Genomic DNA, 24,973 nt, shown 5'->3' with positions numbered 1-24,973 from the left:
GGTTCATTTTTAATAATCAGCGGCTAAATCCTGAAGTCCTTTGTCAGATTTTTACTGTTCTTCAGAGCAGGGACTGTCTCCACTAAAGGTCTTCTGAATCACCGAGCACATGCTAGCAGTAATGGAGAAATCACAACAGCAGTAATTTAATGTAAAGCTAAATGGGACTATGAGGCTTCCAAGTTCCAATCCTTAGATCAAATTACATGGACAGTGAGCTCTCCAAGACAGGGTCATCTTGTTATGTGTGCATGCTGCTTAACATAACGGGGCACTGATCCATGACTAGGGCTTCCTAGGCACCACACAGTATAAACAACATTAATGATAATTATTACAATAGTGACTAAGTCCTAAGGTCTCAGGCAAAATGCAAAAAGTACTGAAATAAAGGTGTGCTTTACCTGAGCAAGGATGTTAGGATTAGCTCCAACTGGTCATCCATACCAGAAGAGAGAGAATTCAGCTTAGTAATTCTGATAGATGGATTTTGAGTCTCTGTCATGTAAGCTCTTCAAGAAAGAGACGCAGTCTCTTTGTTATATGGTTGTACAAGCACCTAGCAAAACTGGGCTCTGGCTTGTAGGCACTACAGTAATACAAAATAATTTAAAATCCAGGCTTTAAAATGAGTTCAAAAGTTCTAGTGTGTACAGGGCCTGATCCTAGTCCCAATGCCCTCAGTGACAAAACTCCCATTGTCAAGAACAGGATCAAGACAACTATACAGCACCTAGCACAATGGGGTCTGGTCTGTGACTAGAACTCCTAGGTGCTACAATAATACTATTCATGATGATGATGATGATGATGATGATGATGATGAGTCCTTCGCTATGTAACTCTGGCAAGTAGTAGCAGTTCAGTAGTAAGATTAAAACATACCCTGGCTTGCACAAGAAAAAAAGAAGCCACTTTTACATCTGTAATGGCGGTCCTGCAGGTACTTACTACTTCAGGTTTAAGATTTGAAAGTTGTTGTGCCAGGAAAAAAAAAATGCGCTAGGGACGATTTCCCCTTTTGATAACGCCTAGGCAATCCCTTGTTAAAAAAGGGCAAAACAACAGTTATTAATTACCCTAATTAACCCAATTCATAAGACACACTTGCGTGGCTGTCATGACAACTGCTTTGACTAACTTGCCAGGAATAGCTCAGCTGTCCATTCAAATAAATCCCTAATAATTACCAGTCTCATTTACTGGGCTTCTGTGATAATAATAATTAGTGCTACTGTACAAAAGGTCGCCCTAAACAATTTATGAATGATACATTCTGCATGGCGATTATGTGAGTCCCACGGAATGTACAGAATGTACACAATTACATCTGTAACATGATGGAAGATGATTAGAGCCTTGTTCAAAAATGCCTTATAGTTCCCTTAGTCTGAGATGAAATGGCAGGTTGGAGGAAAAAAATCATTAATATTAAATGAGAAACTAAGTGAGCCAATAAAAACTTGGGTGCATGACAGCCAACCACTGTTCATCATAGCTTAATTCTACAGCATGGCTTACAAGGGATTCCTGCACAGAATTAAAGTGGATCATTAGGAGTGTCAAAGGGATGGGAGATGGTTGAAAAAGTGGGAGGAAAAGATGGGGGGGAAGCTTTGATTGTAGGCTGTAACACAGGTCAAGTCTACACTAGGAGCACTTTGCCAGAGTAGCTGTACCAGTGTACTATACCAGCAAAGGGCTCCTAGTGTGGATGCAGCCTTTACCAGCAAAACTGTGCTTGCACCCACATAGTTATTCCTGCCCTTCGAGTGAAACAAGCACAGTTTTGCTTTTATAACTGCATATACATGGGGGGCTTTCCCCCAGACACATGGTACCTCTCATCACAACCCAGAAAAAGTTTGTAAAGTACATCTGGCTATAGTTAAAGCCACAGAACCTGCTCCCATTGAAGTCAAATAGGATTTGTGTCTATTCCTGGGTAAAACAAAACATCCTTTTAAAATCCTTCTCTCTGTTACTATTAATACATGAAAGATCTATTTTATTTCCATCATTTATGCTGCTCATTTACTTGCTGTCTCTCTCTCCCTTTAGAAGAATGAAAATAGGTTAGTCAGTTTCACTTTCATATGGAGTCCCTTTCTGGTCTAGGGGTTCAGTGCTGTAAGCTCTCTGCTCAGTTCTATAGGAGATCTACACTTGGAGCACTTGGGCCCAACTTCACTTTCTGGCTGTTGTGCACAAGTATAATGCTGCAATGCTACAGCCGCAAACACCGTGACAAAATGCTTGCAGTAAAAAAAAACAAAAAAAAAAAGGACTACTGAAATTTTTTAAAAGTCTGGGAAACGTTCTTACTGGTCTTAGTGTTACTTGTTTTTCTGCATCCCCTTCAGAGACTATATGTCTATTATAGCTGCCAGCTAGCAGAGGTCTCTCTTAGTTCAAGCCTCAAGTCGAGCCTCATGCTTTTAGCACTGGAGGTTCCAGGTTCAAACTCAATGCTGACCCATAGTGGCAGTCACTATGTAAAGGTTTGTAAAACTTGTTTTCATAAAACTAAAATTTTGGGGCAAATGTGACCTACTTGTGTCACTGGAATAAAAGAGTGGTTTCTATCCATATTTTTACTAAAGTTACATCCAGTATCACGGAGCAGTTGAATATCAAAATATCCTCAAAAAATGGGTTATAAAATTCTCCCTTCATTTTTCTGTGCCAGCAAATCCCCTTTACCAAGCAATTGGATTAGACGGTGCTGGGAGTTGCTACTGACTACTTGAGTTTAATGCTACATTGCATATATCATGAGAACAGTTAGAGAGCTCTGAGTGAATTTCACAAGTCTCAGCCATGTCAATTGCTTGCAGTTCTGAACAACTTTGGTTCAGCTGTCTGGAGTTGTAATATCATAGCCCATTTGCTTCAATTGCAAAAAAAATATTTGCAATTATTTAAAAAACAGGAGTACTTGTGGCACCTTAAAGACTAACAAATTTATCTGAGCATAAGCTTTTGTGGGCTACAGCCCACTTCGTCGGATGCATAGAATGGAACATATAGTAAGAGTATATACATACATACAGAGAAGATGCCACACCAGCTCTCATAGGCTAATTAATTAAGATGACCTACTTTTGTAGTGATAATCAAGATGGTCAATTACAAACTGTCTGTAATTGACCATCTTGATTATCACTACAAAAGTTTTTTTCCTGCTGATATTAGGTCGTCTCAATTAATTAGCCTCTGAGAGCTGGTGTGGCATCTTCTCTGTATGTATGTATATACTCTTATTATATGTTCCATTCTATGCATCCGACGAAGTGGGCTGTAGCCCACGAAAGCTTATGCTCAAATAAATTTGTTAGTCTCCAAGGTGCCACAAGTACTCCTGTTCTTTTTATGGATACAGACTAACACGGCTGCTACTCTGGGGGGGGGGAAGAGATCTGAAATTCGCCCAGCACCTCAAGGAACTACTTCACTAGCAAAATCATTTTCTAAAATGTTTCTCTTGAGAAATCATACTTTTGTCATTTACAGTTACTTGGTTTTTGTTCTTGCTGTAATGCTAGAAGTAACCTTACCGACAAATGAAAAACATATACCATTAACACAGATTTGGTTCTATGGCCAGAAAATTATACTCTATTTCTACTGAGCATAGCAGTAGAAGCCCAGAAATTTCTGAGTTTTAATCCCTGCTCTGACATGACATTTTGGACAACTCACTTCACCTCTCTTCATCCATTTCTCTACCTGTGAAACAGGGATGATTAGTTTATTATTAATATAATTAACTAATAAATAATTTTATTATTATAGTAGTAGTAATAATAATATGGGTTTGCATCACAATTTGCTTTAGGATTGTTGTCACCATTGGGCTTCAGGGTTAAGACTTCGGTGAGCTGAAACGGACAACTAAAACCTCTCTCAAAGCTACTGGGTATGGTTTTTAGCAACGCTGATCTCCAACTCAATAGGAGCTGCAGGTGCTCAACATCTCTGAAACTCAGGTCCACTGTTTTAGTTTGTATGTCTGCAGATTTAGAAAGCCAAAACTGCAACAGTTTACATTCAGTTTATATTTTCTTCACAAGCAGGTGGGTCTACACTAAAAGAAGTATCTGTATTACATCCACAGCCAACCATACAGCAGCTGCACCAGTGCAAAGCTGCTAGCATAGACAGGTCTCAGGCATTTTAACCACCAATTTCATATTTGCAGGTTGGGAAATAACTGCTCCTAAGTATTATATGATTTCAGGCAATGGGAATATGCTGGTGCTCAATTTGGCTCATATATGGTAATACAAGAGATGATGTCTCTCTCTGAGATGCATACATAATACCAATTAAAGTTTGTGGTAAAGATACCCTTTGTAGTAAATACAAAATATTGTGTTGAATTGCATTATTATGTATGGGGAAAAGAATGATTAGACAAAACTGCAAGGAAGCATCTGTAAACTCAGTGCATTCTGAGGCACATAATCTACAGAACAGGGTCTCAATCCGTCCATGGAAAGCTGGCTGATCACGTGGTGCTGGCTCCTCTCCCTTATTTCCAGCTACTCAGTTACATTAAACGTTCACCTAATATTACTTTTCTGAACAGTAACTCCCCACTTAGCATCCTCTTGCTTAACGCTGTTGCGATCTTACGTCCCTGCTCAATTACAGAACATGCTCCATTTAAAGTTGTTATAGCGAAGCATTGCACATCGTTTCGCTGCCTGATTTGTCCACAGCTGGCAGCCCCCTCATCAGCTTCCCTGCACGCCCCCCAGTGCCTCCTGCCCCCCCGGCAGACCCCGCGGATTAGCGCTTGCCTCCACCTCCCCTCCTGCCCACAGCAATCCGCTGGCTTGCAGCGTTCAGGAGGGCGGGGGGAGGAGTGAGGACATGGCCTGCAGGCTCCCCCTACCTTCCCTGCCTCCCGAACACCGCAAATCAGCTGATTGCCAGGAGGCAGGGGAGGGATGGGAGAGCCTGCGCGCCGTGTCCTCACTCCTCCCCCCTCCTTTCTGCCCCCGGAACTCGCAAGCCATCTGATTGCTGCTGGCGGGGGGGAGGGGGGGGAGGAGTGAGGATGCGGTGTACCTCCCCCTTCCCTTCCCTGCCTCCTGCCCGCGGCAGTCAGCTGGCTTGCGGTGTTCAGAAGGCAGGGGAGGGAGGGGGAGCCTGCGTGCCATGTCCTTGCTCCTCCCCTCTCCCTCCTGAACACCACAAGCCAGCTGACTGCCATGGGCAGGAGGTGGGGGAAGGGAGAGGGGAGGAGCAAGGATGCGGCGTGCGGAATAAAGGGTGGGGGAGAAGAGGCAAGTTAAGGGTGGGCGTTTGGGGGAAAGAGGTAGCATGGGCTGGCCGAGGGTTGAGCCCCTCGCCCCTGGTGCTTGCAGAGTAGGGGAAGCTGCCGCTGCTGCTGCACAACGTGCTTCTCCTAGCGCACAGCACCTTCAGCCTCCTTGCCTGACTCATTGTCCCCAGTGCCAGTGGGCTGTGTCTGTGTGGGGTAAGGCAGGGGCACCTCCCAACTGTATGGCCAAAAAAAAAATTTCCCTGAAACCTTATCCACCCCCCATTTACAGTCATTCTTATGGGGAAATTGGATTCGCTTAACATTGTTTCACTTAAAGTCGCGTTTTTCAGGAACATAACTACAACGTTAAGTAAGGAGTTACTGTATAAGCAATTGCTGTAGGTGCAACAGGGATATTATGTGACTATGACCAGGAGGGGACATGGTCTGCACCATTGTGGATGGGTGGGGGTAGCCAATAGACAACACTCAAAATTAGAGAAACTATTTTGCAGGACAGAACAAAACAACGAGCATATGCTGTGCCAAAAAACTAAGTTTACAATGTAAAAAGGAAAATCCTGACAAGCAGTGAGGTAATAAGGGAACTTAAGCAGCTATGAATGGAAGATAGCCTAATAGGGTCTGATGTGATTGGGAATCTAATGAGCTCAGATAGTAGGAAACTCAATGCAGTACTTGATGAGGGGTATAGGGAATAAGCATCTGTGATTATTAACCAAATTGGCCACTGGAAGTTATTCTGATTCCAAAAAAAGAGCTGGAAGAGTATCTTTTTCCCTGCGAGGAGAAAGTTGCCTGAATAATCACACACTGTTTATCTAGGTGTTTCTATCATGCTTATTATTGAGTCTGAGCAGATTCAAGAATGGTGGATTTGGCCACCGAGATTTTACAAGTTCCAAATTGACACTGACTGAACACGTACTTCAAAACCTCATTAATTGCAACATCCAAACAAAGTAAAAAAGGACTTTGAAAAAGAACCACAAAGGTGCATAGAGAAGATATTGAAAAAGAGAACTTTTTCAGTGGTATAAAAAAGTGTTACATCCTCCACTGAGTGCTACTTTACAAAGATGCACTGGGTGGAATGTGTGTTACACACCCAAGATTAGTGCTTCTGTTGCTGTCATAGGAATAAGAAATTTGCCTCATAACAATAAACCCAGGATTGTCACATTCAATTTTTCTTTGATAGAATTGGTATGTGAAAACTGAGCTATATATAATTTTCTCAGATTGCATCAGGATGACTTTCTTGCCCTGTGTAAATGGAGGGTGGGAGAAGAGAGGTAGACAAATCTACCATCCCCCCCTTCCGAAGATCCCCAAAAGGATTTTGGGCGTATGATATTTAGTTTTAATATACAGAGAACAGCCATCAGCTTCATGTAAATCTGTGAAAACAATTGTATTTAGAAACAATTTTCATGGAATACATATACATTTTATCCCTATTCTTTATCACCAAGGACATTTGCATGCAAACATTGTCTTTGTATTTAAGAATTTGTCTGCTACTGCACTCTATTCCCTTATCCCCCACCTGAAGTAAAAATAATTATTATTGATTGACTTTAAAACAGCAACAGTCACATGCCTCAAGCTGCCATACAATATAGCAAACAACAGAGCAGCATTATCACAGCAAGCAATTGTCATGTTCACACATGGCAAGTTACGGCTTCAGACTGGAGGTAGCAAGGGCAGATGAACACTTACAGTGTCATTTTAGTGTGAAAAGTAACTATGTAATTCAACAGATCTATTCTCTGTGGGATTTGAGTCGCATTTGCTTATGTTAGGGACAAACAAGCATTTACTCCTGGTAGCACTGCAGAGTCAGTACAGCTAGGGGAGGGGAGAGTGGATTCTATTCTTCCATGTGTATCATCAATAAAATGGATTCTCTAAATCCTGATTACAGAATCTGTATTACTGGGGTGATGGAAGAGACACCCCTCAATTTTCTGATACCAGCTGGTGTTGTCAATGCTGGCAGTTAGATAAATGATCTTCGGAAGCTAATTTGATATGGATGTCGTTGAGACAGCAAATACAGAAACCCACTGTGTAATTATTTTTTTTTACTGGATCACTTTTCTGTCAAGAAACACACTTTAAAAAGGATTATTTTAATAAGATCAATGAGAAGAATCTAAAGAAAATACAGAGCAGAGTAGAAAAGCAATACTCTTTTCCAGAGAGTTCTCTCATGTGGAGTCAGTAGCTTGGTATAATTTGTTAGAGTCTAATGAGGAATTTCCCCAATATTCTACAAGATATAGTCTTTCTCCCCTTAATGTGTGTATGTTAACACCCACTAATGCTAACGAGACTTAAGGGTGAAAATCAACAGAAGAGCCTACTCCTAAATACTTTCATTTTTAAAAAGTAATTCATCTCTGGTCACTGAGCGCAGACACACACACACACACACACACACACACACACAAAGAGCCCGTAGCTTCTGTAACCAGAAAAAACTTACATAATGTTTTGTGCTTCTGTGCTCCCTCTGCTGGTTCTGCAGCAACAGTCAAATCAAACAAGCTCTTTTGACAGATTCTGTAGAGAACCCTCTAAGGGGGAGGGGGGGCCGTGAAGGGGAAGGGCATATGTGCCACTAATTTCATCTCCTTCACTGACAACACCACTGCTATCTGCTCATCTTACCTAAGGAAGTAAACAATCAGGACCATGGCCAGCACACACCATTTTTCCAAAGGGGCTCAAAAGCAGTGTGCCAGAAAGGGGATGGGCGGGATGTCTTTAAGCTTTAGGAAGTTAAAATAAGTCAATTGCCCTGTGCAGTTGAAGATTGCATTTGTCATGAACACATTATTAAATGTCAGTGAAGATGGACCCAAGCCAGCCTGAAGCTGAATTTGCCAAAGTTAAATAATACATACAAGAACCAGGAACCAAGTTTGGACCAGAACTTCCCCAGATTTCAGGGGCACTGGATTTGCCCTAAGCTCATCTCTAAATATATGTAGAAACTGAGTTCTTATTAACATTACTGATGTACTAAAAACATGACGACATTCGTGATCCAGGGCTGACTTTGCCACTGTTACAGAGATGGGATGAGGTGTGGAGCATGCTTTCAGATGTCTTAAAAGAACAACACTCCGATGAGGAAACTACAGAACCCGAACCACCAAAAAAGAAAATCAACCTTCTGCTGGTGGCATCTGACTCAGATGATGAAAATGAACATGTGTCGGTCCGCTCTGCTTTGGATCATTATCAAGCAGAACCTGTCATCAGCATGGAGGTATATATTCTGGAATGGTGGTTGAAGCATGAAAGGACATCTGAATCTTTAGCACATCTGGCATGTAAATATCTTGTAATGCCGGCTACAACAGTGCCATGCAAACGCCTGTTCTCACTTTCAGGTGACATTGTAAACAAGACATGGGTAGCATTATCTCCTGCAAATTGTAACCAAACTTATTTGTCTGAGCAATTGGCTGAAGTAGGACTCAGTGGACATGTAGGTTCTAAAGTTTTATATATAAATAAAAGCTTCCATATCCAGAAAAGAAGAAACATAAAAACTATGTTTTAAAAGATGTTTGTATTTGTTAAGCAATCCCTGTTCAGTAGAACAACAGACATTTGTTGAAACAGTAATCTGATCATTTTCCATTAGACTGCCTATCATATCAAAATTTGCATTCACACACCCCATAGTGTCTAGGCAGATCACTTGATACTACCCCTACCATAGGAAACAGAGAAACAAACTTCTGAATGCAACATTCAGCTGCTTTAATTGGGTCTTTCCCACTGTCAAATGTATCTGTAAAACAGAAGAGTAATTATTTGTTGTTTCTAATGCAACACATTAAACTGCTATGTGCTTACACTAATACATACATTTAGTTTTGCAAGCTACTGATCCATAATACAGAATATAGATGCATTATAAAAAACAGGTAAAATGAGCCAACATGGAAAAATTAATATTGAGTCCTATGTTATCCCAACTCATTTAGTCTAATAATGGTGAATGATATTTTCCAAGCACTTTATTCAAGCAATAAAAAGGCAGAATTATTTTATCTCCTTCTAACCTTTATGATTCTAAGCAATCTTTTTTTGACCCAGATTGACTGAAGCAACATCTGCAAAGCCTTTAAAAAAAATTGTACTCAGCATACACTATGTCAGTCCACAGCCAAAGATAAATGTTATTATTTTAAAACCATCATCCTACTAATAGATGAGCAAACCTACTACATTAGCATAGCCTGCAGATCTCCAGCATTGGTGAGAAAGTGCCAGAGGGTTTTAGCTTAATGGAATTTTACATACCTGACTTAGTATGGGTTAATGCAATCCACCAACATAGGAATTTTAAAACCTGCCCTGTGGCATACACCTGCCATTACAAAAGATGGTATAATCCGACAAGCTCAAGACCCCCCGAGAGGATGGTAAAGGATTCATGTCCAGATCTCTTGTGGCCAATAGAATGCAGAAAGGCAGAGACCTTGTTATGCAGCTCAAAGATACAGAAATCAACTCCAATTTTCATATAGTATTTATTTGATTTAATGAGGGTTTTTTTTCCCCCCTATGAGATTTTTTACTTGCAGTGTACTGAGCAGTTCCATCAGAAGATATTGGATAAGCCACTGCGGAGATGTAGCACAATAAATGTAATACACATTTTTTAGGGCATCGTTACACTAACCTTAGCTACCCTGACAAAGAGACAAGAACTAACTGGGATTTTGTGTTAAACACACAAAGTAATAATCACTTGTCCAGCTGACATAAGCTATTACTTTGTCCTAATTTAAAATGCTGCAGTACCAACACTGCAGCCTCTCTCTGGTATATCTGCCCACTGACTTCAATGGGTAGCTTTGCCTAAATAGGAACTGTGGAATCAGGCCCCTAATGCCACTTTGCCAATTATCGACATGATTCTGTATTACTGCACACACAAAACTCCTACTAATGTCAATAGGCATTTGAGATAAAGAAGGATCAAGCCCTAAAAAAAAGATGCATTTTCACAAGAGCACACAACTCTATAAATTCAGAGAACACTGTAATTTAAATTTTAATTAAAAGGTTAGAACTATTTATGCTACAAATAAGACCATCCTGTATTTCAATTAGTATAAAGTAATTGGCACTCAACTATGGCCTCTACATGGAACAATATCTCATCATTTTTTAAAGCAAACCCATGCAACCTGGCTGGGGAGCAGAGAGCATGCACAGCTACCAAGTTCTATTTGACAAGCATTCACATGCCAAGAGAGATCTGGGGTGATAGTGGACAGCAAGTTAGACAGGAGTTTGAAATGCAGTCTGGCTGCATGAAAAAAGGAATGGCCAATGCAGTCTTTGGGCTGAATATGTAGAGGTATCTCATTAAAGAATAGGGAGGGAACAGTATTTCTGTATACTGCACGCAGACACTGCATTCTGTTCAGGATACCTATTTCCCAGAAAGACAATTGGCAAATTGGAGCTTTACAGTACAAGGATCAGTTGTGCTGCATCATCTCGTCTCCTGGTAGAGGGCAAAATGAACTTCTAAAGATAGAAAAATAATCACAGAATCACAGAACTGGAAGGGACCTTGAGAGGTCATGTATCCCAGTCCCCTGCACTCAAGTCAGAACTAAGTATTAGACCATCCCTGACAGGTGTTTGTCCAACCTGCTCTTACAAATCTCCAATGATGGAGATTCCACAACCTCTCTAGGCAATTTATTCCAGTGCTTAACCACAGTTAGGAAGGTTTTCCTAATGTCCAACCTAAACAGCCCTTGCTGCAATTTAAACCCATTGCTTCTTGTCCTATACCCAGAGGCTAAGAGCAGCAATTTCTCTCCCTCCTCCTTGTAACAATCTTTTATGTATTTGAAAACTGTTATATCCCCTCTTCAGTCTTCTCTTCTCCAGTCTAAACAAACCCAATTTTTTCAGTCTTCCCTCATAGGTCATGTTTTCTAGACCTTTCATCATTTGTGTTGCTCTTCTCTGGACTTTCTCCAATTTGTCCACATTTATCCTGAAATGTGGCGCCCAGAACTGGACACAATACTCCAGTTGAGGCCTAATCAGCCTGAAGTAGAGCGGAAGAATTACGTCTCGTATCTTGCTTACAATACTCCTGCTAATACATCCCAGAATGATGTTTGGTTTTTTTGTAACATGAGTTACACTATTGACTCATATTTAGCTTGTGATCCACTATGACCCCCAGATCCCTTTCTGCAGTACTCCTTCCTAGGCAGTCATTTCCCATTTTGTATGTGTGCAACTGATTGTTCCTTCCTAAGTGGAGTACTTTGCATTTGTCCTTATTGAATTTCATCCTATTTACTTCAGACCATTTCTCCAGTTTGCCCGGATCATTTTGAATTTTAATTCTATCCTTCAAAGCACTCGCAACCCCTCCCAGCTTGGTATTGTCTACAAACTTTATAAGTGTACTCTCTATGCCATTATCTAAATCATTGATGAAGATATTGAACAGAACCGGACCCAGAACCGATCCCTGCAGGACCCCACTCGTTATGCCCTTACAACAGTCTGTGAACCACTGGTAACTGGTTAGAAAATTGTTCCCAGAGAGAAGTTATGCACCCACCTTATAGCTCCCTCTAGGTTGTACTTCCCTAATTTGTTTATGAGAAGGTCATGTGAGACAGTATCAAAAAAGCCTTACTACAGTCAAGATATACCACATCTACCGCTTTCTCCCATCCACAAGGCTTGTTGCCTGTCAAAGAAAGCTATCAAGTTGGTTTGACACAATCTGTTCTTGACAAATCTATGCTGACTGTTACTTATCACCTCATTATCTTCTAGGTGTTTGCAAAATGATTTCTTAATTATTTGCTCCATTATCTTTCCGGGTACAGAAGTTAAGGTGACTGGTCTGTAATTCCCCAGGTTGTCCTTATTTTCCTTTTTATAGATGGGAGGTTTATTTAAGTTGGTATGAGAGGGTATAACTAGTAGGGTAGAATGAATTCCAGAAATGGAACATTTAGGGTGAATACAAGATTGGGGAGGAAGGGGAAAAATCACTGGAGACAGTGATGTGAGGCTGTGGAGTAATCTCTGGGAAATGGTAGGTATCTTATCAAGTGAGATATTTAAATTATACTATAGTAAACACACCTGAAGGCACAGTTCAGAGGAAAGTTGTGCACAGGCATGAGGATTAATTGGATGGAATGGTCTAGCAAGTTCTTTGCTATTTCTAGCTTGAATGATTTTAGGAAAAATGGCAATTTTCTTCAGTACGTCATCAAGGCAAGTCTTTGCCTTTTTCAGCTGTGCTTGTTGGTTTTTGCAGCAACATGGGTGAAAACCTGCTCCTAAAGAGAAATGATAATATTTTTACCATTGCCCCTTTGACGGATGACTGGGATTAAACGGACTGAAATAAAATGTAGTGACAGAACTCTGCTGGAAACTGCTAGCAACTGGCAAAGGAATTTGACTGAAGTAGTTGCTGAACATGTAAACAAAACTAGTAGAGGGATCTGGGTGTGGTCTGACAGACAACAGCTGGCCAGCTCCACAACTGATGTAAACTGGCATAGCTCCATTTATTTTAATGGAGCCATGCTGTTTTACAGCAGCTGAGAATCTGGCCTAGTATGTAAAGGAAAGGGATCAAGAGCTGTTCACTTCAAGGCTGAGCAATTTAAATAAGAAGATCTTTGAATAAACTTTGGAAGAAAGATGGAGCTCTCAAGCCTACTAGCTTTGCTTACGGAAATGTTTCCGATGCATCTCAGGCAAGCAATTCCCAGATTCAACATACTTTTAGGAGAAAACTGTTAACCATGCATTTCAGCCAGATGAGTTACTGCTGAGCCAAACAGCAGCCCTTTGCGGAGCTACCAAAGCAGAATGGCATGAGGTGTTTTGGAAGTAGAATTCCAGTGGGACGCAGGGGCATGGAGCATAAGGAGATGTGACTGGTGAGAGGATGGAATCCTGAGTGGTACAACCTAGACACAATGAAGGCCCACTGGTTCCAAGGATGGCACAGGGCTGGGATAAAGCAGGCAATGCCAAAAGCTGACCCTGTCAAAGTCTCTGAGATACTTTGAGTACTGATGTCAATGACCACTTGGAGTTAGAAATTTGGATTGAGAGGCCGGGGGACCACTGGAAAGTGTATAGCTCTAGGGTGAAACCCTGGTTCCAATGAAGTCAATGGCAAAACTCCCACTGACTTCAACAGAGCCAAGATTTCATCCTAGTCCTTATTTTGTGTACCTAACACACAAATTTCAGGTTCTGTTTGCCAGCTGGCCCTTAGCTGCATACTGAACATCTCCAATAGACTGTGCCAAGCAAAATACGTGTTTAAATTGTAGGCCCACAATCCATACTGTTTTGAGATACTTTAAACCACAGGCTTTTAAACGACAGCCTTTGCAACAGATTACAGCAAGGGGGAGAGAAGAAAAGGAAAAAAACCACCCCGTGTACTGTTAAGATTCTTTTCCAGAGGAAAGTTACTTCGCGTTACATTATCAGAAACGACTGTTCAAGTCAGTGTAGGTTAGTCTGGAAGGGCACTTGACTGAGAGTTTTGTCTGAGTACAGACGGAGTAAAGCCTAAAGTAAGGATTTCAGGGTATGGCCTCTAGAAAATACACTTCTGAAAACCAAACTCTGGTTGTAGAGTTATCAAAAGTAGATATACTGTCTGAGATCAGAATTTGGACTTGTAGCTAATGCAGCCTTTATGCAGTATGCAAATACTACCTTTACATACAAACCACAGGATTCATATCAGCTATCTACTACAGACAACTAGTTTGAAAGTTATTTTAAAAAGGACAATGTCTCATAGTTTAAGGCCAACAAGAAAAAACCCACTATAAACAATAACTTATTAAATATTCAAAGTACTTACTTGCAGTGTCTTTTTTAACCCCAAACCCAGCACACGACCACAGGCACGAGAACCAGAAAGTCAAACCAGCCAAGAACAAAATGAAACTAACCAGTCTACTTTCAGAGTCAAAACTGAAATGTAAAATATAGAGAAACAGCAGAAATGGGAAAAAGCTAATGAGATGTTTACAGATTGAAACTCTATGGCCCCAGCTTTGGAATGGTTTCTAGGAGGAACCCCTTCAGTGTGCAAGACCCTCTTGGGGTCTCACCTTCCTCCAGGGTAAGCCAGCTGCATCATTGCCTCCTTAGACTGGATGTCTGAGCCTGCAGCACTCCTGCTTCACACCCTGAGCTCCATTCAGCAAGTCCCAGCAAGTCCAATAGAAACTTGTACACTCTTCAGGGATTAATGCCCCTCAGCAAACATTTGCAGTGACACTCACACAACTGTCAAAACAGTAGGGTTTATTTGTTAACTAGAACACAGCATAAGAAGTTCTTAGGGAATTAAGGAGTCTAGAGAAATGAAGGTTAAAGCATAGCCCATTCTGGTCAGCCCAGAGCCCAACCAAGCTGCAGTGAACCCCCTGGTTCACGCCATCTCTCTATCTGACCTCCTTCATCAGACCAAACTCTCGATGAGAGACCTGACTCCTTCCAGCAGCCAACCCTTATCCCCACCTCACACCTTCATAGTCCTTTGTTCTCGAGCTGGGAAAATGCTGTTCGGCCTCGCTAAGAAGAAGGGGGAAAATTCATATCCCTCTGGGTCACAGGTTGCTAGGTATCAATGTCCAGGCATTGTCCATTTTTATTGATTCAAGTTTATTTTCCCGAACCAGTACACTTAAAAAGCACAAACAAATCCACATCAGACCCTGCTTCCATGCAAGGCCACAAATGCCACCTCCCACAAATGGTTATTGGAATTAATTCTACTTCCATTGAAATCAGTGCTAAAACTCCCATTAGCTTCAACAGTAGGAGGTGCAAAGCTCTGAAATCTCTGCAACATTGACCCCAGACGTGTTTTGGGGTGGTATCACAGCCCTTTATCATCAGTATAAAGAGAGAACAAACAAAGCAATGTTAAACAAGACCCTGGCCCAAGAAGCCATGCAGCGAGAATCATGATCACTGCAATACATTGCTCAACATGAAAATGAGCTACAGTATTTATCTCTGTTGCAAGGTATTAAAATGAAATTTTCAAAACTGAGAGCTTGAAGCGACTGCATTAGAAGATGCATAATTTGGTTAGACTGACCTTAGAATGGAATAAAAAGCTGCTTATTTCCATAATGTTGGCCTCCAACATTATAAAAGGTCAGAGAACGTATCATGATATACAAAACAGTTCAGGAATAGTTAAGCTGAGAGGTTCTCTGTGACTTGCAATTATGTGGCTATTTACATATGTATATATTTTAAGTAACTGCTGAGTGTTCTTGAGAGGTTCTGGATTTCCAGCAGTGGAAATTAAAGTCTTCTAATTATCCACAAGACAAATATAAACATGCACCAGCAGCAGGAGTTTTGTTCATGCTACCCTACTAACATGCTTCAATCTTGACCTGGAGAGATTATCCCCAAGGGCAAGTTTCAGTCTCCTTGCCCTTTCTGTCCTTGGCCTCTCTACATAGGCTGCCAAAAGTGGTGTCAACTGTGGCAGCGGATCTTGTGAAATGATTGCCTATCTGCTAGGAAGAAGACTAAGATTTTCAATTCATTACACAAAACAGCAAATCAGATAATGACTCTAGTTGCCACAAACCTGTGCTAGAGACGAAGAGATGACTTACAGGTGTAATGCTACATATCCCATTAGCAATCCCATAAATCAGCCAGATGTTTGTTTTGTATCCTGGTACTACACCTCTACCCCGATATAATGCAACCCGATAAAACACCGTTCGCATACAACGTGGTAAAGCTCTGACACGCTGCTCTGATCAGCGTGTTAAGGGTGCCAGGCTGGGGCCAAGGCCAAAGGGCTGGATAAGGGGCAGACGGTCTCAGGGGCGGTCAGGAGCTCCCCCACCCCAGGGTCTGGGAGGCAAGAGCTGGGGGGGGCACTTTTGGGGGCCCTACAGACCCAGGGGATTAGCAGGGGGACAGGAGCAGCCCGTTCCGCTTCCCTCACCCCGGCCTCTGCACTCACCAGCAGAATCAGAGCAGCCTAGCCCCAGCCCGCTCCACTCCGCCGGCTCCCAGCCGCAGCGTTCTGCTTCCAGCCACAGGTGAGTACAGCGGGTGTCCTTTCCCCAACCTCCCTGCACTCACCAGCGGCGGGAAGCGGAGCGCCGTGGCTGGGAGGTGGCGGAGTGGAGCAGGCTGGGGCCATGTTGCTCCGCTTCCCGCCGCTGCCGGTGAGTGCCTGTCAGGGGGCGGAGTCCTGGGGGCGATTAGGGAACAAGGAACGGGGAGGGGAGGAGATATAACGTGGTCTCACCTATAACACGGTGAGACTTTTTGTCTCCGGAGGACCACATTATATCAGGGTAGAGGTGTATTTGTGATTTCCCAAAAGCCAGAATTTTCTTATTGCTTCAGAGTTAAAAATAAAAACACCTATTGGTTATTTTTAAAACCACAGAGCGGTGGGGGTGGATTCATTATCTAATACTAAAAACATCACATGTCTTTGCCAAGCTTTTAAAGAAGAAAAATTTCCATTAATATACTACACAACACAAAAGTGCACACACTCAAACATGAAGATGCACTAATTAGAGACGTGACCTGTGTGTACACACCTTAAAGAAAAGTGCTGAGTTACAGTGACCTCCCAAGGAGAAAACAAGGCTGGCAACTGCACGTGTGAAGTCAATCTTCCGACAAGCTGAACAGTACTGCCGATAATGCTTTAATTATGATCACCTCTTTAAATAAGCGGCATTTCAACAGCATCTCACAGCTGAGTGCTGAAAACTCTCTCTGCTTTGGAAGATTTTATTTTAGTTCTATAAACAACAATACTCACAGGTGAACTAAACCCTCTCCAATTATATATGCAGCTGTTTCCCAAGTAGAACCCCACAAATAAATGGCATGGTTTATAACAAACTGCCTGTTATACCAGACAGGAACGGATTTTCTCAAACCAGGCATATTAGTGTGAGGGCATTCATTCTGGTTGTAACATACAAAATGTGATTATAACAGACACTTTGGGGGCTTTTTAAGGCTAGCACACAAAAGGAGAAGCTGGAGGGGGGAAAAGAATTGACGAGTAGAGAAATGACAGAGAAAGAGCCATACTGATTTCATTTCTTACAAAATAAAATTCTTTGCTAACTGTAAAAATGTATGTTAGTTAACACAGAGAGATATTCCAAACAAAAACTGCCTGGGTTACCCAAAAAAAAAATTTGCTTCTTTTGCTAGGAAAACCATTTCCTATGGTCAGAAAGGCATTAACTACCTGGCAAGAAGATATTTAAAAGCAATCGGGCCTAATCCTACAACCTTTGCTCACTACGTGAGTCGTCCTAATGAAGTCAATATGAATAAGGATTATTCATGTGAGTGAATTAAGGTTGATGGTCATTTCTGAGCCTATTGCTGGAGTCCACCATCTTAGTAAAAAGTAGCCTCATTTGTGATACCAGCTGCACGGCATTCCAGACTGTTTAGACTGCAAACTAGTATCCCTTGTGCTTTAATTCTAGATTAACAACAGAAGTACTTAGTTAACACTGGGAGACTAATTATGAGACTGATTTTAGTGCACCATTGGCACAAACGTGTGCTCTACCCACGTGCATCCATATATCAGATTTACACAAGCGCGTGGGTAGCTGTGTGGGCATGCATTGCTCCCGTAAAGTAGGTCATGCATGTGCAGTTCTGGTTTGCAAACCTGGCCCCAAAAGCTTAACAGCAAAGAGGAATATCTCAGGGCAGATTCTGAAGTCCTAGGAGCACTATGTGCACAGCCTTTTTGAGTGGGCTGATGATAAACCAGCATCAAAGCAAGACAGAAATTGATTTACAAGCTCTTAATAATAAGTAATATTTCATATGCATATACCACCTTCATCCCAATGCATCTACACTCCCATATGCTGGCTTCCATAACCACTTCCAACACTCTGTCACTCTCTACCAAGTAGCTGCCACCAGCACAAGATACAGGACACATTCCAATTTACCATTGATCCATAAGCACAACTCCCAGCAAAGTTCTTTAGACGCATCGTGCAAAACATGATGGCTAGATATGACCCTTTTAATTTTAAGGCTCACTTCTCCCCAGGCTCTCCAAGAAGGCCACTCATCCCCAGTGAGCTTTAGGAAACTAAGGCACAAAATGGGCACAGTTTTCCTTTGGCTGGAAAACATCCTTTCCAAAGAGTACCCCATATGCCCCTGCTGCAAAACAAATGTGTTTTAATATAAAGAGCCAAACTCTGACTCTTTTCACTCATCCTGGACACTGGCACTAAGTCACACTTAATTCAAACTCTGCTTGTGACCAGAAGAGGGCCCCTAGAGAGGGCAGTGTTTTGGTGGCTCCCATGATGGGAGAGGGCAAAAGGACAGGACAGGTCCCACATGATTTCCAGCCACCACAAGACTTCCCAGATAGGGTTGAGGTATCACAGGATCTGGCCTGTGATCTGGTGCCATAACATCTCGCAGGATTTGGCATGAGATTTCAAGCCATGTGCTTGGAGCCACTTCCTGTTTGCTGGTTTCTAGCAGTCAGTCTACCCTTCCTCCCTTATCTAAGTTGCTGTGGGATGCGCAAGTCACCACTTTGGGATTGGGAAGGATTTTCCCCCACACACCACCAGATGGGAAAAACCCACCCAGCCTTGGCCAATCTTCCTTGCAACGAAACTTCAGGGTTGGGTTTTAGGTAACCAGCTGGCTGGAATTCGCCCCCTCCCAGAGGTCATAGTTTGGACCTACATGAGGGTTGTTTAGTTGTCACAACTTTTGACAGATGCCCAGCACAGGAACTTTCTGATTCAAGCACCAGATCCAAAAAGGTAACACACTAGACACCTCCTTATGAGATGGGGCATTGTGTCTAACCCCTTGGATACAAATGTGAACCAGCAGCCAGGCCCTACCCCAGGGGAACCACCCCATCAATGTGCTTGACAGCAGTGCTGGCTGGGGTTGAGGTCCCCTCTGGCCTCAACCCCCCAAAAGAAGGCCTGCAAAGTGATTGGTTGGCAGGAATAGACTAGAGTCAAAAGTCACAGTGGAAGAATTCCCCCCACCCCCCAGATCCTCTCCTGGCAATAATTTTATGGGCAGACACACACTGAAGTAACAATTTGGCCCAAAGAATAAAGAAAAAGCCTTTCTAGGCTAGGAGTCTCTAATATTTTTTCTCAGAATCACATTCTAATCCCTGAATACTTCATCCCCTCCAAACCAATTGGACAAAAGGTGGGAGCACAAGTGAGTTCAATTATAAGCAACAAGACACTGTATACTCAGCCCAGATACCTGCCACCATTTGAACTATGCTGCAGAGAAAGAGAAAGTGTCTCCTGAAGAGCATTTGTCTCCACAAACAACTCATCCTCAGGGACTTTTATTTCAAGGTTCTTAACTGTTAAAGTAAATGAGCCTCACATTAAAGACCAGCTATATATCAAGCCAATCTAAATCCATCCTCTGCTAGGGAAATGGTTGTTTTCAGAGACAGTCACTTACTTTTCAGATGCAAACATCTCATGCTAGCTGGCACATAAAGCTACTTTGTTTACCTCTGTATTGTATCCTGTATCAACCAATGTTGTGCCTTCCCATCAGCACAAAAATGGAAAGCAACATGTAGGTTGAACATTAGTAAAATCTCCCTGACACCAAGATCTAATAGACTGTGTAACAGTCTCCCAAGGGAAATGGCAGAGACCTCATCACTTGAGACATTTAAAACTAAACTGGACAAAGTCCTAGTAAATATACTCAGGGAACAATCCCGCACTGACTGGGAGATATCTCATCCAGTCTAACAGGTTTTGCCCTTCTCTAGCAGCTACAATACTGTTGTCTGAAATCTAGGTGGCTGGGTAAGAATTGTAATTACTAAAGAGTCTGCACCTGGAAGTGTTATAATAATATGCTTTGTAAACAGGTAATTGCTACTGCACAATAACTCCTATTAATGTAATACAGTCTGATACTGAGGAACAGCAACTGTGTTCTATTGCAGTTACATGGAGATTGCTGCAGTGAGATCTGCAGTCATCTTCCTAGCAGACCTAGGCTGGAAGCACCCTGGAAGTCAACCATCATGTTTTGGACTGGGTGGGAGGACAGGAGCTCAGGCCACGTAAGGGACAATGACCTATTTATCTTTTAGAAAAACAGATCGGGGAGGGGGGGAGAAGAGCATGGACTCAGGTTAAGTAGTAAGAGAAAGCTGGGCTCTGATAACAGGTTGCTCCTCCACAGACACTGAACAGTTCTGGAATATTCTTTTGTGCAACTTCTCTCTAAGTTGGGCATTTGTAAAGAGCCCATCACTGAGCTACCTGGGCAATAATCTGGACACTAGTGATGCCTGAGACACCAAATGTCTGGAGGCTCCATTCGCACAAGCACCTAAAAGTTTGGATTTTCATCTGAACCTCTTGTGTCTTCCAGATTTAAAGTACTTCCTGGTACCAGCTGAGTCAGAAATACCACAACAGCCTCTCCATAACAACAACTTGGTTGGTACTATTTGGAAAAAGAATGTTATGGTTTTTCAAACCCAGTTTCCTACTTTGCTCAAACCTCAAAGTAGGTTTTGTTTAGGGATCAGTATGAGTTGTGCACAGAGGTTTGGTAAGCTTCCCCCCCGCACCTGAACTAGTTCTCCCTGCCCAGGAAGGCCCAGGGGCTGCACTCCTGTGTGAAAAGGTGTAGAGGGGAACAAATAAATCAAAGATCCCTGCAGTTCTGATGCAGCTGTAAGTCTGGGGCACCCTGCACTGGCAGAGAGATGAGCTAGATGACTTAAATTTTGGAATCAACAGCAGTGTGACTGAGGTAGGGAATGTGTCCAACAAAGGCCAGAAGGCCAGGGATCCATGGCCCAAATCCATGATTCCTCAATTAGATGAGCTGACTCAATTTCCCTTTACACTGTGCTAACCTCTTCCTACCTGTAAATAACTGGCAGCCTGACTTTTCATGGTCGTGCCTCTACCCACTAAGTTCTCCCGGCCCTCCACTGGTCCCAAGGAGCAGAGCAGAGGGACTTAGTCAATGCAAACAGCATCAGCATTAAACCAGCAGTCTGCCACATACAGTATTAGTCCACATTCCCTTGGGAGCATATCATGTAGCACAGCCGCGCTCCAACTCTGCCGCCATCTTTGCTGGCGTCAGTCTCCCACTCACAGAGACCAGCTTACACGCAACTCTCGTAAGGGGGAAGATACATGCTACAGGGATGCTACCATACATCCACTTGCTCCTCTGCGTGGATGACAATATATCCGTGGGTTTTCTCTGGTCTTGCTCCGCTCAGCATCACATGGCAGGGGGATCATTTGGATCTAGCATTCTGATGGGGTTTTAAAAGCCCTTAGAGATCCCAGTCAGATCTCTCAGGGGCTGAACACTCCTAATCCTACATTTCATATGAAGGTGTGGCATGCAGTGCGGAGAACATTCAACACCTCCAGCATTGCAACTGAGGTGCACAGACTATTCTCTCTCCTCAAGGGATATAAATTAGGACACAAACAAAACAGACAATGCCTTGGTGGAGAGACATTCTCAGAGTTGGATTTGTGCAAGGCCTAACCAGTGAAGTCAATGGAAAGTCTCCCATTTATTTCAATGGGCTTTGGATAAGACTTTCTGAGCTCACCCAGTGAAAGAGCTTCTTGTATTCTTAATATAACTGTGAAAATCTTGTAACTGCCCCTTGTGCAGTTCCAGTTTAACTGCTGGCATACTACATTTTAAGCTGACACTGAAGCGGGGGAGAGAAACATTTCATTTGTTAATACAATAAAATTCATTTCAACACTCCATGTTTCAGTGCCTTCTAATACATTAAGCTTATAAGAAGTGACAGAGGGACTCAAGTTAGGGACAAGAAATGTAGGGAAATACCATTCCCTTCTGCCTGTGTCCTGCCTCCCTAACAGAAAAAAAAAACAGAGTTAATAGAGTTGAGGCTTCTTCAGGGAGATTCACACACAGCTGGATCGAAAGCTTAGCTGTAATGCAGCTGCATCAGGGAGAAATTTGTACATAAATGTATTCTGGCTGACTACGTCTACTAACTTTATCACTGAGCTATGTCGTCTCCCCTGATATTTTCCTCTTCCCCAAAACTGCAGACCTCCAGCTGCCCACAGACAGTTCTAGTTAATACCAACGTGTGATGGATTTTATGATTGAATTTAGTCTGTAATACTGAATCATGACCTCCGAGCACTCACAGTGTTGCTCAACTGCCCTATATGTAGAAACTGCATGGGAGGCTCCTATAGTGCTCTGGAGTACCAATGCCTTTAGATAGGCAGCAGCAGCCAATAACACTTCTGAGACCCTCCTCCAAACGATACCAATCTCCCATCCATAAAGGTAGGAATTATTCATGGGACACTGCCCCCGGAATACTAAAAGCCTTTGCTTGCACGCAACCTTGAAAACAAAAAAAAAGTACGATCTGAACTCTTGGACGCTCCACCCCTCAAATATTATTCTATGCAGTGTTCAGATGAGCCTGAATCTTGATGGGGCCTTAATATTAACAAATTCTGGAATTCTTCACCTTTTCTCAAGCCCACCTGAGTTGAGGGTTCAAAGATGGTTGTATGATCAATTTCCCTAGCATATGTAACTAAAGACTAGCCTGAGCCAAAAAGAGTTCAGATCTAGATACTGATCCAAACTCTCCTAAAGAATGAGGGCATTTGGATCAGGGGTTCTGCCTCAGGTCTATATCTGTATCTAGGCAGGGCTACACTTAAATGGCTGCAGCAGCACAGCTGCATCTCTACAATTGTGCCACTGTAGTGCTTCAGTGAAGACGCTACCTGTGTCCATGGGAGAGTTTCTGCCATCAGCATAGGTACTTCACCTCCCCAAGAGGTGGCAGCTATGCCGATGGGAGATTCCCCTGTCAACTTAGCACTTAGATAATTTTTTTACCTCAAGGTTCCCAAGACACAGACAAGGTTTTCATCTCGAGGCCAAAAGACCAAAAACATCAAGACACTTGATCACGGCCTTGGATAGACCAAGAGACTACTCACCCCATCTGAAATCAAAAAGACTACGCTTTTGATCTTTTCTACACTGTGGGTTAGGTCTCCTTAACTGCATCACTCATGGGTGTGAAAAACCCACACTCCTGAGCGACAGAGTTATATCAACCTAATTTCCTAGTCTAGACCTAGCCTACACAGTAAATTATACAAGTTATTATATACAAGTCAATGCCATTCAGGTATAGCCAAGACACTTGATTACAGCTTTTATACCTACACCAGAGGTTAAACTGAGCTTTAATTCTGTGGAACAGTGCTCTATTACTTCAGCTGTACCCTCCTAATTGCATTTAGATACTCTCTCACCCCTGGCAGCTACAGGCTGTTATATTCAGTACTGGCTCTGTGTGCTTGTGCACTGATGCAGAAGTTGTCTCAGTGCATCTAAGTGGGTAACCTTGAAAAAGGCAAAACCATAAGACAACACGTAAAAAGTCTGGAGCTGCTATGGCAGGACAGATGTGGAATGCAAGCAGGGGTAAAAGCAGATGATATCTGAAAGACCTAGAAAACAACTAAGAGTCACCTTTTAATTACAAACTAAATTCCTCCTTTAAAACTCTACACCTGGATTTTACCTAGGGACTCCATAATAGATCAAGACCAAAAGATTATATCCCTATTCAGGGACCACCAAAAGCTACCCTTTAAAGGACCTAATTATGCAGTGCATATGGAATATAAAATACTAGTGAATTCTTCTGGTCTTCAAACAACCCCCCAACCTCACCTAGCTCATCATTATCAGAAGCAATCTCCCCACACACCCCATCAACTCAAAGTAGCACTAGACCCTGCCATAACAACAAAAACTACAGACATATCTCCACTGCTACAATGATCAATACCCCACACAACACACCTTTCAAGAGCCTTAGGTTCTACACATGCCTAACGCAATGTGTGCTGTACCTCATCCAATGCACTAAATGCCTCCATAGCAACCATGGGGGTGAAACCAGACAATCACTACGCTCTCGAATGAACTCAAGCAGACACATGATAAAAGACAGGAACACCATACAACCTCAGGGTAAACGTTTTTCAAAAAAACGATCGTTCCACATCTGACCTCTCAGTCCTTGTCCTCAAAAAGGAAGCTGCACAACACCTTCAAAAGACGAGCCGGGGGGCTTAAGTTCAGAACTTTGCTAGACACTAAAGATCATAGTCTGAATAGAGACGCTGGATTTATGGCTTAATACAACAATCCAACTCACTAACCCCACCTTTTTTGTCCTATGACTGCAGAAGTGCTAATGGGTCACTTCACTTTGAATGGACCTTAAAACGTGTTTTCACTACTTATGCTAAACAACCTGTTCCACCTCGTATTCAGGCGATACACTTTTGAGTACCTTTCCTAAACCTTGAACTGTGTGTGGCTCAGAAGCTTGTCTCTCTCACTGACCGAAGTTGCTCCAATAAAAGATATTACCTCATCCACCTTTTTTTTCTAATATCCTGGGACCAACACAGCTATAACACCACTACAAACAGTGAATTCAGTGGGAATTTTGACAAT

The 24,973-nt window shown here is 42.4% G+C and overlaps 1 protein-coding gene across 9 annotated transcripts in view; it reads right to left on the bottom strand.

Annotated features, from left to right (window-relative positions):
• The window catches only part of PCDH19 (protocadherin 19), a 122,615-nt gene that overhangs the window by 88,045 nt on the left and 9,597 nt on the right, over positions 1-24,973 (bottom strand). Inside the window, exon 3 of one of the 9 annotated variants that reach the window (XM_039487456.1) lies at positions 505-589. The exons of 7 other annotated variants lie outside the window; for them this stretch is intronic. In XM_039487456.1, coding sequence (XP_039343390.1) covers positions 560-589 — 30 coding nt within the window. In that variant the 3' untranslated portion in view covers positions 505-559. Of the gene's footprint in view, positions 1-504; positions 590-9,013; positions 9,111-24,973 lie in introns of those variants that run through there. One more of the 9 variants, XM_039487453.1, reaches the window with a different exon arrangement.

Source organism: Mauremys reevesii, linkage group 9, assembly GCF_016161935.1.
Source record: "Mauremys reevesii isolate NIE-2019 linkage group 9, ASM1616193v1, whole genome shotgun sequence".
NCBI classification, from domain to species: Eukaryota; Metazoa; Chordata; order Testudines; family Geoemydidae; genus Mauremys; species Mauremys reevesii.
Note: the sequence above shows the minus strand (reverse complement) of the source record. Positions and strands in the feature narration are given on the sequence as shown.